This window comes from Salmo salar, chromosome 27 (genome assembly GCF_965601325.2).
Source record: "Salmo salar chromosome 27, fSalSal1, whole genome shotgun sequence".
Lineage (NCBI taxonomy): Eukaryota > Metazoa > Chordata > Actinopteri > Salmoniformes > Salmonidae > Salmo > Salmo salar.
Window position 1 is genome coordinate 23,756,205 of NC_138317.1, and position 15,765 is coordinate 23,771,969.

General features: G+C 44.7%; 1 protein-coding gene across 2 annotated transcripts in view; it reads right to left on the minus strand.

Annotated features, from left to right (window-relative positions):
• LOC106588686 (PHD finger protein 14) overlaps positions 1-15,765 on the minus strand; it is a 104,477-nt gene that overhangs the window by 75,526 nt on the left and 13,186 nt on the right. For both annotated transcript variants that reach the window (XM_014177927.3, XM_014177923.3), the window contains exons 7-13: positions 13,455-13,566; positions 12,659-12,796; positions 10,857-11,003; positions 10,160-10,323; positions 6,879-6,985; positions 6,316-6,422; positions 4,499-4,594 (exon numbers count right to left, since the gene is read on the minus strand). In XM_014177927.3, the coding sequence (XP_014033402.2) occupies positions 4,499-4,594; positions 6,316-6,422; positions 6,879-6,985; positions 10,160-10,323; positions 10,857-11,003; positions 12,659-12,796; positions 13,455-13,566 (871 nt within the window). The remainder of the gene's footprint in view (positions 1-4,498; positions 4,595-6,315; positions 6,423-6,878; positions 6,986-10,159; positions 10,324-10,856; positions 11,004-12,658; positions 12,797-13,454; positions 13,567-15,765) is intronic.

The window sequence follows — 15,765 nt, forward strand, 5'->3', positions numbered from 1 at the left end:
CAGACAGACAGACAGACAGACAGACAGACAGACAGACAGACAGACAGACAGACAGACAGACAGACAGACAGACAGACAGACAGACAGACAGACAGACAGACAGACAGACAGACAGACAGACAGACAGACAGACAGACAGACAGACAGACAGACAGACAGACAGACAGACAGACAGACAGACAGACAGACAGACAGACAGACAGACAGACAGACAGACAGACAGACAGACAGACAGACAGACAGACAGACAGACAGACAGACAGACAGACAGACAGACAGACAGACAGACAGACAGACAGACAGACAGACAGACAGACAGACAGACAGACAGACAGACAGACAGACAGACAGACAGACAGACAGACAGACAGACAGACAGACAGACAGACAGACAGACAGACAGACAGACAGACAGACAGACAGACAGACAGACAGACAGACAGACAGACAGACAGACAGACAGACAGACAGACAGACAGACAGACAGACAGACAGACAGACAGACAGACAGACAGACAGACAGACAGACAGACAGACAGACAGACAGACAGACAGACAGACAGACAGACAGACAGACAGACAGACAGACGTCTATTTCTCCCCAGCATCTCGTTGGCTGCATGGTGGCTACTGTCTGTCGCAGGTTAATTAGAAAACCTATCTGCTAGGGAGCTACTGGGGAGCTGGTGGGCCACTAAACAGACAGGCTTCTCACTGGGGCAGTTCTAATCTGAGCACGCTCAGTACGCCGTCGCCCACGGCTCTCAGGGACGAGTCCTATGGGGGGACCTAAGAGAGAGGGGCCAGGGCCACAGGACCCCAGGGTGTGTGTGTGTGTTTGTCTGGGGTGTGTTATCTACTAATTGTGGACCAGTCTCCTGGTGCAATAGCTCAGTGAGTAAAAAATCCCTCCACTACTGATAGAGGGAAGTCCCCTGTCAGTTAGAGTTAATATCAAAGAGATGTGTGTGTATGTGTGTGAAGGTATCTGCTAAAATAAGAATCGGAGACAGGCAGTGAGAACCAGCCCAGCCTCAGGCCATCTGTCTGGTTCATACTGGGAGTCAGACAGGCTCTGAGGCAGTGGGGGACTGAGCGGCGAGCACACACACTAACACAGCATAAACACACACAGCACACACACAAATGGTACCCTGGGAAGGGTCATCTGATTGGCACGCCTTTAAGGAAGAGTCTCGGTGTGTGACACACACGTGCACAGCATTTCGAATTGGATGCTTTACCTCCGTGCCAAACGGAACACTGCCAGACAATGTTAATGAAGTATCTCATTGGTTAAAAAGCTGTGACCGAGGTGTTTTAACTTTCACAATGTCTTCACTTTTACAGAGTACCTCCCTCTCTCCCTGAGGCGTCCCCCACAACGACAACACTGAGTCAGTGTCTGGGATGAGGGATGGGGCTGCGGTTGGGGACAGCAGTCATTTCTGGTAATGTAAGGGATGGGACGGGCGGAAGGAGGTGAAATAGGAAATGAAAAGGTATCAGATAGATGACACAAAGCAACGCGGGGACGTGACTGATGTAGCCACTTAAGCCTTTCTACGTTTCTAATTATGGGATTTATGGAGATCGTTGCAGATTCACGTTGTTCGTTCAGTCGTTCTTTCCTTCCAGTCTTTCTTTCTTCACATCCTCTAGCTATATCGCTCCATCCATTTATCTGAAGACAGCCCCCATCACAAGCCATACTTTTAATCAAGCATCATGCATTCAGTTAGCCACTTATGTAGATTTCTAAAGGGCTGATTACATATGCAGTCTACGGGCAACTGTATGTTGTATTATCTAGGACTACCCCCTAACCTTAGAGAGACTGGGTGTAACCAGTGTGTGTGTGTATGTGTCTTGCTATAGCATCCTGTCAGAGCCCCAGCTCTCTGCAGGCCTCTCCGCCTCAGTTCTCATTCTCACGTAAACACAGCACAACACACACACCTCACACACACGCAAACCTCGCACAGACACACACACACACCTCGTGCACACACACACACTTCGCACAGACACCTTACACACACACACCTCACACAAACCTTGTCGTTTCCATAGTGTCATGTGAAAGAGGCTGTCTGAGACTGCGTCAGTGTCAGTGCATTACCCTGGCTGTCTCCCCTCTCACAGCACAGAGCCTGTCTGGTTTATAATCTCTTCAGTGTCAGTGCATTACCCTGGCTGTCTCCCCTCTCACAGCACAGAGCCTGTCTGGTTTATAATCTCTTCAGTGTCAGTGCATTACCCTGGCTGTCTCCCCTCTCACAGCACAGAGCCTGTCTGGTTTATAATCTCTTCAGTGTCAGTGCATTACCCTGGCTGTCTCCCCTCTCACAGCACAGAGCCTGTCTGGTTTATAATCTCTTCAGTGTCAGTGCATTACCCTGGCTGTCTCCCCTCTCACAGCACAGAGCCTGTCTGGTTTATAATCTCTTCAGTGTCAGTGCATTACCCTGGCTGTCTCCCCTCTCACAGCACAGAGCCTGTCTGGTTTATAATCTCTTCAGTGTCAGTGCATTACCCTGGCTGTCTCCCCTCTCACAGCACAGAGCCTGTCTGGTTTATAATCTCTTCAGTGTCAGTGCATTACCCTGGCTGTCTCCCCTCTCACAGCACAGAGCCTGTCTGGTTTATAATCTCTTCAGTGTCAGTGCATTACCCTGGCTGTCTCCCCTCTCACAGCACAGAGCCTGTCTGGTTTATAATCTCTTCAGTGTCAGTGCATTACCCTGGCTGTCTCCCCTCTCACAGCACAGAGCCTGTCTGGTTTATAATCTCTTCAGTGTCAGTGCATTACCAAGATTAGATTAGATCAGGATTTACACACATTATCAGTATATCATCTCTCAAGCTAATTCTGTCCCTGTTTATATCTGTACGTTTAAATTCAAGTTATCACATAACATGGTTGACTTGTGCACCGTTTCAATTTCGATCATCTTGGATTCAGTAATTTCACACACTACCTAAGTGTGAATAATGTTTCACTGGTTGTTGCCTTGGACAGAATTTCTGAATAAAATATTTTTTAAATGGCACTTCCAAACAGGCTCTGTTACTTAAAAAAGTATAAAGGTCTCACAGAGCAATTTCTGTAGAGCCGCATTTCGCACTCATTAAACGACCCATCACCCGTGGCGACGCACCTTGGCGATTTGGTTGCCATGGCAAGTGGGAACGTGATAGAAAGCAAGCGGACCGTGTCTAGCTTCATTTAGAGTGGAGCAGAGCCAGGTCTGGTCTGCCTTTATGTTTAGAGTGGAGCAGAGCCAGGTCTGGTCTGCCTTTATGTTTAGAGTGGAGCAGAGCCAGGTCTGGTCTGCCTTTATGTTTAGAGTGGAGCAGAGCCAGGTCTGGTCTGCCTTTATGTTTAGAGTGGAGCAGAGCCAGGTCTGGTCTGCCTTTATGTTTAGAGTGGAGCAGAGCCAGGTCTGGTCTGCCTTTATGTTTAGAGTGGAGCAGAGCCAGGTCTGGTCTGCCTTTATGTTTAGAGTGGAGCAGAGCCAGGTCTGGTCTGCCTTTATGTTTAGAGTGGAGCAGAGCCAGGTCTGGTCTGCCTTTATGTTTAGAGTGGAGCAGAGCCAGGTCTGGTCTGCCTTTATGTTTAGAGTGGAGCAGAGCCAGGTCTGGTCTGCCTTTATGTTTAGAGTGGAGCAGAGCCAGGTCTGGTCTGCCTTTATGTTTAGAGTGGAGCAGAGCCAGGTCTGGTCTGCCTTTATGTTTAGAGTGGAGCAGAGCCAGGTCTGGTCTGCCTTTATGTTTAGAGTGGAGCAGAGCCAGGTCTGGTCTGCCTTTATGTTTAGAGTGGAGCAGAGCCAGGTCTGGTCTGCCTTTATGTTTAGAGTGGAGCAGAGCCAGGTCTGGTCTGCCTTTATGTTTAGAGTGGAGCAGAGCCAGGTCTGGTCTGCCTTTATGTTTAGAATGGAGCAGAGCCAGGTCTGGTCTGCCTTTATGTTTAGAGTGGAGCAGAGCCAGGTCTGGTCTGCCTTTATGTTTAGAATGGAGCAGAGCCAGGTCTGGTCTGCCTTTATGGCAAATGACAGGTCAATCACTTAGTGTAAATGAAAGATGTTGTTTTTTACAGGAGCCTATTACGGGCTGCAGAATTACCCCACCGTAACTCTGTGGGTTGCTACGGCGGGTTGCTATGGCCAATCTAGATTCCTCTCAATCCCTCATCATCACCAGGTCCTGGGCATGTAGCAGGGAGACCTGTCTGGTTGGAGTTTAATCCTCTGACTTTCTAACCAACTTTTCTGTTCTGTTTCTGTTCTGTTTCTGTTCTGCCGAGGCGTGATGAAACAACAAACGAAGGACTGGTGCTGGAGCTTGGTTTAGTGGGAGTGTTGCCAACTCAGGAATAAACATAAAAAAGAAAGATAGGAGGAGAATGGATGAGAAAGAAAGGAGGATGAGAAAGTGGACAGAGGAGGAAGAGGGAAGGAGGATAAGAGGAGGAGAAAGTGGTGTGATATTAACATACCTGTCCTAGGATTCCTCCCAGCATGGTCCATATGACCTGGCCCTCACTCCTCAGAACACCGTTGACATTCTGCAGGTCCTCCAGAGACTCACACATCTACAGAAAGGGAGAGACAGACAGGTTATGTTGTGTGAGTGTGTGAGTGTGAGAGAGATGCACACACATACCCTTGTACTCCCCCTTACATACTCATACAAAGAGAAACATCAAAGGACACACACACACGCACACACACACACACACACACAGGTAAAAACACCTGTCATGTCTATATTTGAAGACAGACAATAGATAAGATGTGAAGCTCCTCAAAGAGAGAGATGAGAGGAGGAAAAGAGGTGAGCATTATTAACTGGATGTGAATCTCAAGTACTGTACGCCATCTCTCTGTAATTCTGTCTCCTTCTCCCTCTATCTCTCTGTAATTCTCTGTCTGTCTCCTTCTGTCTCTTCCTCCCCCTCTCTTTCTCCAGCTCTCCGTAATTCTCTGTCTGTCTCCTTCTCCCTCTTCCTCCCTCTCTTTCTCCATCGCTCTGTAACTGTCTGTTTCCTCTGTCTTCCTCCCCCTCTCTTTCTCCATCTCTCTGTAACTCTGTCTTCTCTTCCTCCCCTTCTCTTTCTCCATTACTCTGTCTGGCTCCTTCCCTCTCTTTCTCCATCTCTCTCTGGGCTTTACTTAATCAGCTCTGCCAGAGGAGGTGAAAGGGAAACGTTCACTAACACCTCACATTATCTCCCAGAGATGACTGAGTCTACCTCCTCCTCCACCCCCCACCCCCCCTGTCAGGGACTTTATAGCTGTATCAGTAGCTAGACTTCTAATCTTAATTATCCTTCTCTCTCTTTCCCTCTCTGTGTTTCTCCATCTCTCCCAGGGCCGTTTCTCCCTCTTTCCCTCTCTGTGTTTCTCCATCTCTCCCAGGGCCGTTTCTCTCTCTTTCCCTCTCTGTGTTTCTCCATCTCTCCCAGGGCCGTTTCTCTCTCTTTCCCTCTCTGTGTTTCTCCATCTCTCCCAGGGCCGTTTCTCTCTCTTTCCCTCTCTGTGTTTCTCCATCTCTCCCAGGGCCGTTTCTCTCTCTTTCCCTCTCTGTGTTTCTCCATCTCTCCCAGGGCCGTTTCTCCCTCTTTCCCTCTCTGTGTTTCTCCATCTCTCCCAGGGCCGTTTCTCTCTCTTCATCGCTCCTTCTCTGTTTTTCTCTTTCCATCTCCATGTAAAAGCAAGTCGAGCGGTGCAATTAGCAACACACACTCCATTAATAACGCCTAATACGTGTGGCAGAAAGACTGAACGCAACATTAACTCCTCTGACTTTTACTCCGCTGTTTTATTCCCTTCTTCATCGGGCCTGATGGAGCGAAGCTGCCCTGCGCCACCGTACCCAGGTCACATGGGGAGGACAGATGAAAGGAGATAGATAGATGGAGAGAGAGAGAAAAGGCAAGGGACACAGAGAGATTGAGGGAGAACGAGAGAGATGAGAGATGGCGAGAGCTAGACGGAGGAACAAGAACGCTCTTAAAATGGCATTTTTCACGGTATGTAGTAAAACAGTGGTTAATGTGTCATTGTAGGTTTATGAATGACGCACTGTCTGTGTTTCTGAACACTAGAGGCCATGAAGTGCAAAGACATAGCACAGCTTCAGTGTGAGGACTCAGAGCAATGCTACTGGAGAATCACTGGTAAACCTCTAGTGACTGGTTGATAACAGTGTGGATTAACATTTTGTCCACCATCTCCCTGGCCGTGTCTACTACCACAGAGCAGTCAAGCAAACATTTTTTTTGTTGGTTTTAGGGCTTGTACCCCTACTAACCTTGTTGTAGTCAACGTGCAGCTTCTCCTGCTCACTCTCCAGCTTGTCTTTGAGGCTCTTCTGCTCAGAGATATTGTCCTGGATCTGCACCATCTTCATGTTCCTCTCTGCATAGCAATAAGGACACCAATCAATAAACCACCATCCCAATCTATACACACACACCAATAGGACCGATCCCAATCTATCTCCATCTATATACAGGAAAAGGCACATGAGAAAACAGGGTGTACTGATCTGAAGGGAGATAGCTGGGGGATGTTGTTCAAGGTTACTGGCACGCTGTGTCGTCACACAAACACGTGCGAGTGCACACACCTTTACACACACATGCGAGCGCACACATTCACGCACAAACACATCTGGCAATGGCATCATCATCATTCATTTTGGGGAAGAAAATGTATTTTTTCAAAGGCTGCATGCTGAGAGCCTATAGAACTCTGGCACAGACTCTCAAAGACAGTTGACATTTAGTAACAACATTAACTATAATCATGTATTAGGTTGGTAATGTAAGTCTATGTAGCCATCAGTCAGATGGTTTTTGTTTCCCTGCTCACCCAGGTAATAGTTGACGAAGTCTGCAGTGAGGGCGGGCTGCTTGTGTTTCCTGCGTCCGTCCACACTGGCGCTGATGTCTGACGTGTCTACGGGGAAGATGTCCGTGCTGAAGAAGAAAAGAACAGGGCAGACCCGGGATTTGAACCGACAACCCCCTGGTTGCTAGTCCACCTCTCTAACCTCTAAGCCCCTCCCTGATGAGGGGAAAAAGGTGCAGCTCTCGCACTTCCAGCTAAAACTAATAATTTATGAATTCTAGGGGTGTGCCGAGTAGTCGGACAAAACGAGGATTGTAACTGATTTGGCCAATTTATGGATACGATTATGATCTGAGTATTTTTTGTAATTATCCGTGATTGGAAAAACAGTTATTTTCGGGTGCCAGCAAGCATCTTTCTCATGTCATTCAGATACTGTCTTTGAGTCAGTCATGTGTGTAGTCTAAATAACTCAACTGGCTAGTTTTCCTGTCTGTAAAGAGAAGGGCAGGCTGATCCTGCTATGTTGATCCTGCTGCTCTGATTGGATAATTTCACCGGATTACTTTATTTTATTTTTTTATTTAACGTTTATTTTAATTTCACTTTACCTCGCACGTTTTCGGTCTGATCATTTAGATTGCTGCTGCCTGCTACTATGATAAATCACATGGTGAGAACATTTGCTATCAAGCTATCAATGTGCATAATATCTAAAAATTGGGGCAAGGGTGGGGAAAAAATATGAAACTGATGCACATTCTGACTGAGTGACAGCAAACTTGACGGCCTGCTGCATGTTGAGGACACAGACACACACACAGACACACAAACCCCTCCGCGCGCTGCTCCTAATTTGCAGCTTTTTTGCAGTGAGAAAATGTAGGGAGGTATTTTGCCAATACGTACAATGAGGGAAAACAGTATTTGATCCCCTGTTGATTTTGTACGTTTGCCCACTGACAAAGAAATGATCAATCTATAATTTTAATGGTAGGTTTATTTGAACAGTGAGAGACAGAATAACAACAACAACAATCCAGAAAAACACATGTCAAAAATGTTATAAAATGATTTGCATTTTAATGTGGGAAATAAGTATTTGACCCCTCTGCAAAACATGACTTAGTACTTGGTGGCAAAACCCTTGTTGGCAATCACAGAGGTCAGACGTTTCTTGTAGTTGGCCACCAGGTTTGCACACATCTCAGGAGGGATTTTGTCCCACTCCTCTTTGCAGATCTTCTCCAAGTCATTAAGGTTTCGAGGCTGACGTTTGGCAACTCGAACCTTCAGCTCCCTCCACAGATTTTCTATGGGATTAAGGACTGGAGACTGGCTAGGCCACTCCAGGACCTTAATGTGCTTCTTCTTGAGCCACTCCTTTGTGTGTTTTGGATCATTGTCATGCTGGAATACCCATCCACGACCCATTTTCAATGCCCTGGCTGAGGGAAGGAGGTTCTCACCCAAGATTTGACGGTACATGGCCCCGTCCATCGTCCCTTTGATGTGGTGAAGTTGTCCTGTCCCCTTAGCAGAAAAACACCCCCAAAGCATAATGTTTCCACCTCCATGTTTGACGGTGGGGATGGTGTTCTTGGGGTCATAGGCAGCATTCCTCCTCCTCTAAACATGGCGAGTTGAGTTGATTCCAAAGAGCTCCATTTTGGTCTCATCTAACCACAACACTTTCACCCAGTTGTCCTCTGAATCATTCAGATGTTCATTGGCAAACTTCAGATGGGCATGTTTAAGTGCTTTCTTGAGCAGGGGGACCTTGCGGGCACTGCAGGAATTCAGTCCTTCACGGCGTAGTGTGTTACCAATTGTTATCTTGGTGGCTATGGTACCAGCTGCCTTGAGATCATTGACAAGATCCTCCCGTGTAGTTCTGGGCTGATTCCTCACCGTTCTCATGATCATTGCAACTCCACGAGGTGAGATCTTGCATGGAGCCTCAGGCCGAGGGAGATTGACAGTCATTTTGTGTTTCTTCCATTTGCGAATAATCCCACCAACTGTTGTCACCTTCTCACCAAGCTGCTTGGCGATGGTCTTGTAGCCCATTCCAGCCTTGTGTAGGTCTACAATCTTGTCCCTGACATCCTTGGAGAGCTCTTTGGTCTTGGCCATGGTGGAGAGTTTGGAATCTGATTGATTGCTTCTGTGGACAGGTGTCTTTTATACAGGTAACAACCTGAGATTAGGAGCACTCCCTTTAAGAGTGTGCTCCTAATCTCAGCTCGTTACCTGTATAAAAGACACCTGTGAGCCAGAAATCTTTCTGATTGAGAGGGGGTCAAATACTTATTTCCCTCATTAAAATGCAAATCAATTTATAACATTTTTGAAATGCGTTTTTCTGGATTTCTTTGTTGTTATTCTGTCTCTCACTGTTCAAATAAACCTACCATTAAAGTTATAGACTGATCATTTCTTTGTCAGTGGGCAAAAGTACAAAATCAGCAGGGGATCAAATACTTTTTTCCCTCACTGTATTTAGGCATAATAAAACACATTTTTTCCTATCACGAGTATCATCTGACCCGAATATCAACTGTCAATTTATGGATACGATTACGAATATGAGTACTGCCATGTTGGCACAACCCTAGTAAATTCTACATTTGGGCTACACCTCAACTATCGGTCGATCTGAACACTGTCTTTTCCCACAGACTTAAAACCTCTTAATTGATCCAACACTTTTATTAAAATGTTCGCCTAAAATGTCATACCCAAATCTAACTTCCTTTAGCTCAGGACCTGAAGCAAGGATATGCATATTATTGATACCATTTCAAAGGAAACACTTTGACGTTTGTGGAAATGTGAAATTAATATAGGAGAACATAACACATTAGATCTGGTAAAAGATAAAACCATTATCTTTCAAATGCAAGAGAAAGGCCATAATGTATTATTCCAGCCCAGGCGCAATTTAGATGTTGGCCAATAGATGGCAGCAGTGTATGTGCAAAGTTTAAGACTGATCCAATGCACCATTGTATAACTGTTCAAAATGTTGTGTCAAGACTTCCCAAATGTGCCTAATTGGTTTATTTATACATTTTCAAGTTCATAATTGTGCCCTCTCCTCAAACAATAGCATGGTATTATTTCACTGTAATAGCTACTGTGAATTGGACAGTGCAGTTAGATTAACAAGAATTTAAGCTTTCTGACCCATGTCCTGGGTAATTTTAATGTTACTTACAACCTCATGCTAATCACATTAGCCTATGTTAGCTTAACTGTCTAGTGGGGGGGACATCGTTCCTGTAGAGGATAACTCCTACCTGATGCCCATGAGCTCAGCCTTCCTCATGAGTTTCCTGATGGCGGAGGCGCTGGAGGTCAGGGGTCGCGGTAGCTTTTCCCTGGGGACCCAGGCCTGGGGCCGGGTGTTACGGGACAGCTCTGCCCTGGACCGGTACTGCTGCAGCCGGGTGGTGATACGGGCCTGCCAGGGGTTCAACACAACACAAAGAAACACACACTTCATTATCTAATGACAGTTTGACTGCGTCCCAAATGGTACTCTATTCCCTATAGGTCCTGGTCAAAAGGAGTGCACTATATAGGGAATAGGATGCCATTTTGGACGCAGCATTACAACTTAAAACCTCCCCCGGTTGTTGCTGCTGGGTTCTCCTTCAACTCACTCCTGCCTGGCTCAGTTGGTAGAGCATGGAGCTTGCAACGCCAGGGTTATGGGTTCAATTCCCACGAGGGACCAGTATGAAAAAGTACCAAAATGTATGCACTCCCTACTGTAAGTCGCTCTGCATAAGAGCATCTGATAAATGATTAAAATGTCAAATGTAAAATAAAAGTAAATAAGTAAAACATGGATAACTTACTGTCGAAGACAGTTCATTGTTCTATGTACAATAATCAATGACGCAAACACTGACAAGCATTTCTATTCATTTACATTTTGCAGTCCTAACAGCGGAGAGCCAGTGTGAGTCTGAGCCAGTCTTGACCTCTCACCTGTGCCTCGGGGGCCAGCTGCTTCTCTTTGTCCTGTAGAGACGCCTTGCAGTAGGACTGGAGAGCCAGGTAGTTCTTCCTCTTCCACTTCCTGTCATAGCGGTCCGCATGTTGCTTACAGTACGCAAAGAAGGGATCGGCTATGTCCTGGGGAAACACACACACACACACACACACACACACACACACACACACACACACGTGTTCAAAACACGATCGACCACAGGTCAACATTGTTCCTTGTGTACCGTGTATGCCTTTCAGCACTCTTAAGTCAAGAGATCAATTTCCCTGTGTAAAATACAGTCACTTACATCATTCAAAATATTATGATAGATTCTGGGTTAAACATGGAACATTGTTATACTAGAGACATGATACATCAGAAGTAATACTATAGTATCTGAGGAGTGATAGAGACTGGTTTTTACATCAGAGGTTAATGGTTATCTGTAGGAGACAGATGGCTTTGGAATGTGCTGGGTGGACGGGAGGCAGTTAAGGGAGTGCTATAGGTGAAACGGGTGGAGAGCTTTGGATTAGACATCAAGGGGGTTGAGGTCAGGTCACCTTAAGGGAGAAGGAATGGTTTATTACTCCATCACTGCATCTTCCTGGCGAACCATAACAGATGTCAGGGTTGGAGAGGAGGAGGAGTGCATCTTAATTGGAGTATATATACTTGTGTTGGTGGAAACATGTTTTGTCTAATGCAGCTGTATTGATCCTCTGGGAAGAATTCAACTTGGTTAAGCTTTCATAATGTCCTTAGAGTTTTTACTCTGAGAATTAGAACCTAACAAATAGTAATGGTTTCTTGGTTATCCGAGATCAAAATAACATCAATGTAGTGCTCCCACAGAATGATGAACTGTGCTCACTGGTGAAGAAGAGTGCATCTTACTCCTACAACGCAGTATGGCGATGGGGATTTTTTTTCTCAGAAATGGTCTTCCAAATTCAAGGTAAGAAAACAGTGAATTACAATAAAAGCCTGTATTTCTTAATTATATTCCATATCCACAACAACCATACAGCTCATCTTCAAGGTCCTAAAACATGCATCTCCCTCTTTCCTCTTCCTCCTCCGTCATAGGGATAAAACACACTACAAAACCCGCCAGCCATTTCCCAGGCAGGCCCCTGGCTCCCCTAGAACCGTTTAGGCTTAAGGTGTTTAAGTTGATTTTATCAGAGGCTTCACCTGTTGATAGGGGCCCTTTGCCACAGCTCACTGGATTAAGTGGATAACAGTGAGTATGCACTTTCTGGGCTGGGTTTATCGGTGCGCCGGCCACCTTCATGCCGCAGAAATAAGTGAGGCAAGGCGCATATGAGCTGCACTGCACAAGGATCCTGAATACTAACTATAACCAGACCGTTATAGTGTCAATATTATACAGACTTAGATTTGTTATTACAATTTCCATATAAGCAGGAGGTTGGTGTAGAGCCAGGACCGGTTTTAGAGACTGTTTTAAAGCACTACTCGTTTGGGACCAGAGGAACTTACAGTAAATTAATACATTATTGTCTCATTGACAAACTGATCCCAGGTAAGGAAGTCAATCAATTGATCAGATGAATTAAGGCTATTGATGGGAGGTCTTGAAACTGGGATCTGACGGATATCCTGCTCTAAGAACATCCCACCGCCGCTATGTTGTTGAAACGCATTACAGGGTCTTTAAAAACAGACTGCGATTTAATAAAATCCCACTTCTGACACCATATGTGAGGAATTTTACAGAAACAAAAAAACCACAGGGTCACATGATTCATGTCCTGTTTTCTTCTCTTACCTCCTCCGCAGCTGCCTCGGAGAGAAGCCCCTCCCTCTGAGCACAGGTCACATGGAAGTAGGATCGGCACATGCCAGCATCACAACTGATACACACGCCTGTCCGGGCGAACCGGGTGTCCTCGCAGAAACTGCACTCCTGGACAAAGAGGAGGCAAAAACATTGGTCAGAAACCCCACTTATGCAATAGAGAGCTCAGAAACTGCACTCAGGGACAAAGGAGACCATAAAAGGTTTAGAAACCGTCGACATTGACTTCGCTCAGTTCAATCAAACAAACAAAGTGACCACATGGAGAAACTTGCAAATGCTTTAATTATTCTCCTCTCAAATATAGTAACACCCGTATTCCAGCAGCAATTTATTTTCCGTTTGAAAAGGCCCTGAACCACAGCAGGAAGCCTTTTCAAGTGCTTCTAAAAATCATTCTCCTCCACAAAAGTCTTCTATTGGCTTAGTGACCCTCAAAAGGGTTCCATCTAGAATGAATGTCAGAGTGACTCCACTGATTGATCACTGTGTTTAGTTGGATGTAAAGTTTAACAGTAACCAACCACACAAGAGTCATTTTATTAGTCTTAACGTGCTGCTCCTCATAAACCAGACTAATTCATCACAGACAACGGAAGTCTATTGTCTGTGTTGACAAAAACAGGGAGTCCAAAAATCTAAAACCCATTCCTCAGTCTTCCACTGTGATAAAGCATGTTGGAAGTAATATGGATTGATTTTGTTCCACACGATTTACATCATCTTTATTCTTTGAAACATATAAAAGCATGTTATTTGTACTTGCCTTGGCCCCATACTTGGAGTAATTCATCTCTGTGAGAGTCACTGGTCGTAGTTTATCAATGTCCCCAAACGCTACTCCAGGGACGTAGAGTGCACAAACCACATGGACCCATCTAAAAAATACACATGAAAAGAAACAAGGATACATTAGCAAAGGCGCTATTTGAAGCATTTTCCTACTACACCTACTCATTCAAGGGTTTTTCTTTGTTTTTACTATTTTCTACATTGTAGAATAATAATGAAGACATCAAAACTATGAAATAACACATATGGAATCATGTAGTAACCAAAAACGACAGCTTTGCATGCTCTTGGCATTCTCTCAACCAGCTTCATGAGGTAGTCAGTCACCTGGAATGCATTTCAATTAACTTCTTGATGACAGGGGGCAGTATTCAGAAATTCAGATGAATAACGTGCCCAAATTAAATTGCCTGCTACTCGGGCCCAGAAGTTAGGATATGCATATTATTAGTAGATTTGGATAGAAACACTCTGAAGTTTCTAAAACTGTTTGAATGATGTCTGTGAGTATAACAGAACTCATATGGCAGGTTAAAAACCTGAGAATAAATCCAACCAGGAAGTGACTTGTACATTTTACATTTACATTTTAGTCATTTAGCAGACGCTCTTATCCAGAGCGACTTACAGTAGTGAATGCAAACATTTCATTTCATGCATTTTTTTTTTTTTGTACTGGCCCCCCGTGGGAATCGAACCCACAACCCTGGCGTTGCACACACCATGCTGGCGTTGCAAACACCATGCTCTACCATCCCTATTCAAACTACAGTGTCTGTGGGGTCATTTTGCACTTCCTAAGGCTTCCACTAGATGTCAACAGTCTTCAGAACCTTGTTTTATGCTTCTACTGTTGCTGGGCAGAGAATAGGAGCTGACTCAAGCCTGGGACCAAAGAGTTGTTTACTGCGCAGGCACGCAAGCACGCCCTTCCTTCTTTTTCCTCTGTAATGAATACGCTATTGTCTGGTTGGAATATTATCGAAGATTTATGTTAAAAAGACCCTAAGGATTGATTGTAAACATCGTTTGACATGTTTCTACGAGCGGTAATGGAACTATTTGACTTTTCGTCTCTGGTTTTCCGCTCTCACGTTATGCCTTTGGATTAGTGATCTGAACGCGCAAACAAAACGGAGGTATTTGGACATAAATATGGAGTTTATCGAACACAACAAACATTTCTTGTGGAAGTGGGAGTCCTGGGAGTGCATTCCAACGAAGATCAGCAAAGGTAAGTGAAGATTTATAATACTAATTCTGAGTTTAGTTGACTCGGATAACTGTATAGCTTGCTTTGATGGCTGAGCTCTGTACTAAGAATATTGAAAAATGTGCTTTCGCCGTAAAGCTATTTTAAAATCTGACACAGCGGTTGCATTAAGGAGAAGTGTATCTATAATTCTTTCAATAACTGTTGTAAATTTTCTCAACGTTTATGATGAGTATTTTTGTAAATTGATCTGCTCATTCACCGGTGGTTTTGGAGGGAATACATTTTCTGAACATCACGCGCCAATGTAAAATGGGGTTCATGGATATAAATATGAACTTTATCAAGCAAAACATACATGTATTGTATAACATTGAGTCCTGGGAGTGTCATCTGATGAAGATCATCAAAGTTTAGTGATTCATTTTAGCTGTATTTCTGGTTTTTGTGACGCCTCTCCTTGCTTGGAAAATGGCTGTGTAGTTTTACTTGTTTAGGCGCTGTCCTAACATGATCTAATGTTATGCTTTCGCCGTAAAGCCTTTTGGAAATCAGACACTGTGGCTGGATTAAGGAGAATCTTATCTTTAAAAATGGTGTATAATACTTGTATGTTTGAGAAATTTGAATTATGAGATTGTTGTTGTTTTGAATTTGCCGCCCTGCTATTTCACTGGCTGTTGATAGTGGACGCTAGCGTCCCAGATGTCCCAGTGAGGTTTTAACAGGTGTGCCTTGTTAACAGTTAATTTGTGGAATTTCTTTCCTTCTTAATGCGTTTGAGCCAATCAGTTGTGTTGTGACAAGGTAGGGGTGGTAAACAGAAGATAGCCCTATTTGGTAAAAGACCAAGTCCATATTATAGCAAGAACAGCTCAAATAAGCAAAAGAGAAACGACAGTCCATCATTACTTTAAGACATGAAGGTCAGTCAATCTGGAAAATTTCAAGAACTTGGAATGTTTTTGTGACTGCACTTGAAGAAACTATCAAGAACTATGATGAAACTGGCTCTCATGAGGAACGCCACAGGAAAGGAAGACCCAGAGTTAACTCTAATGAACTTATCCGC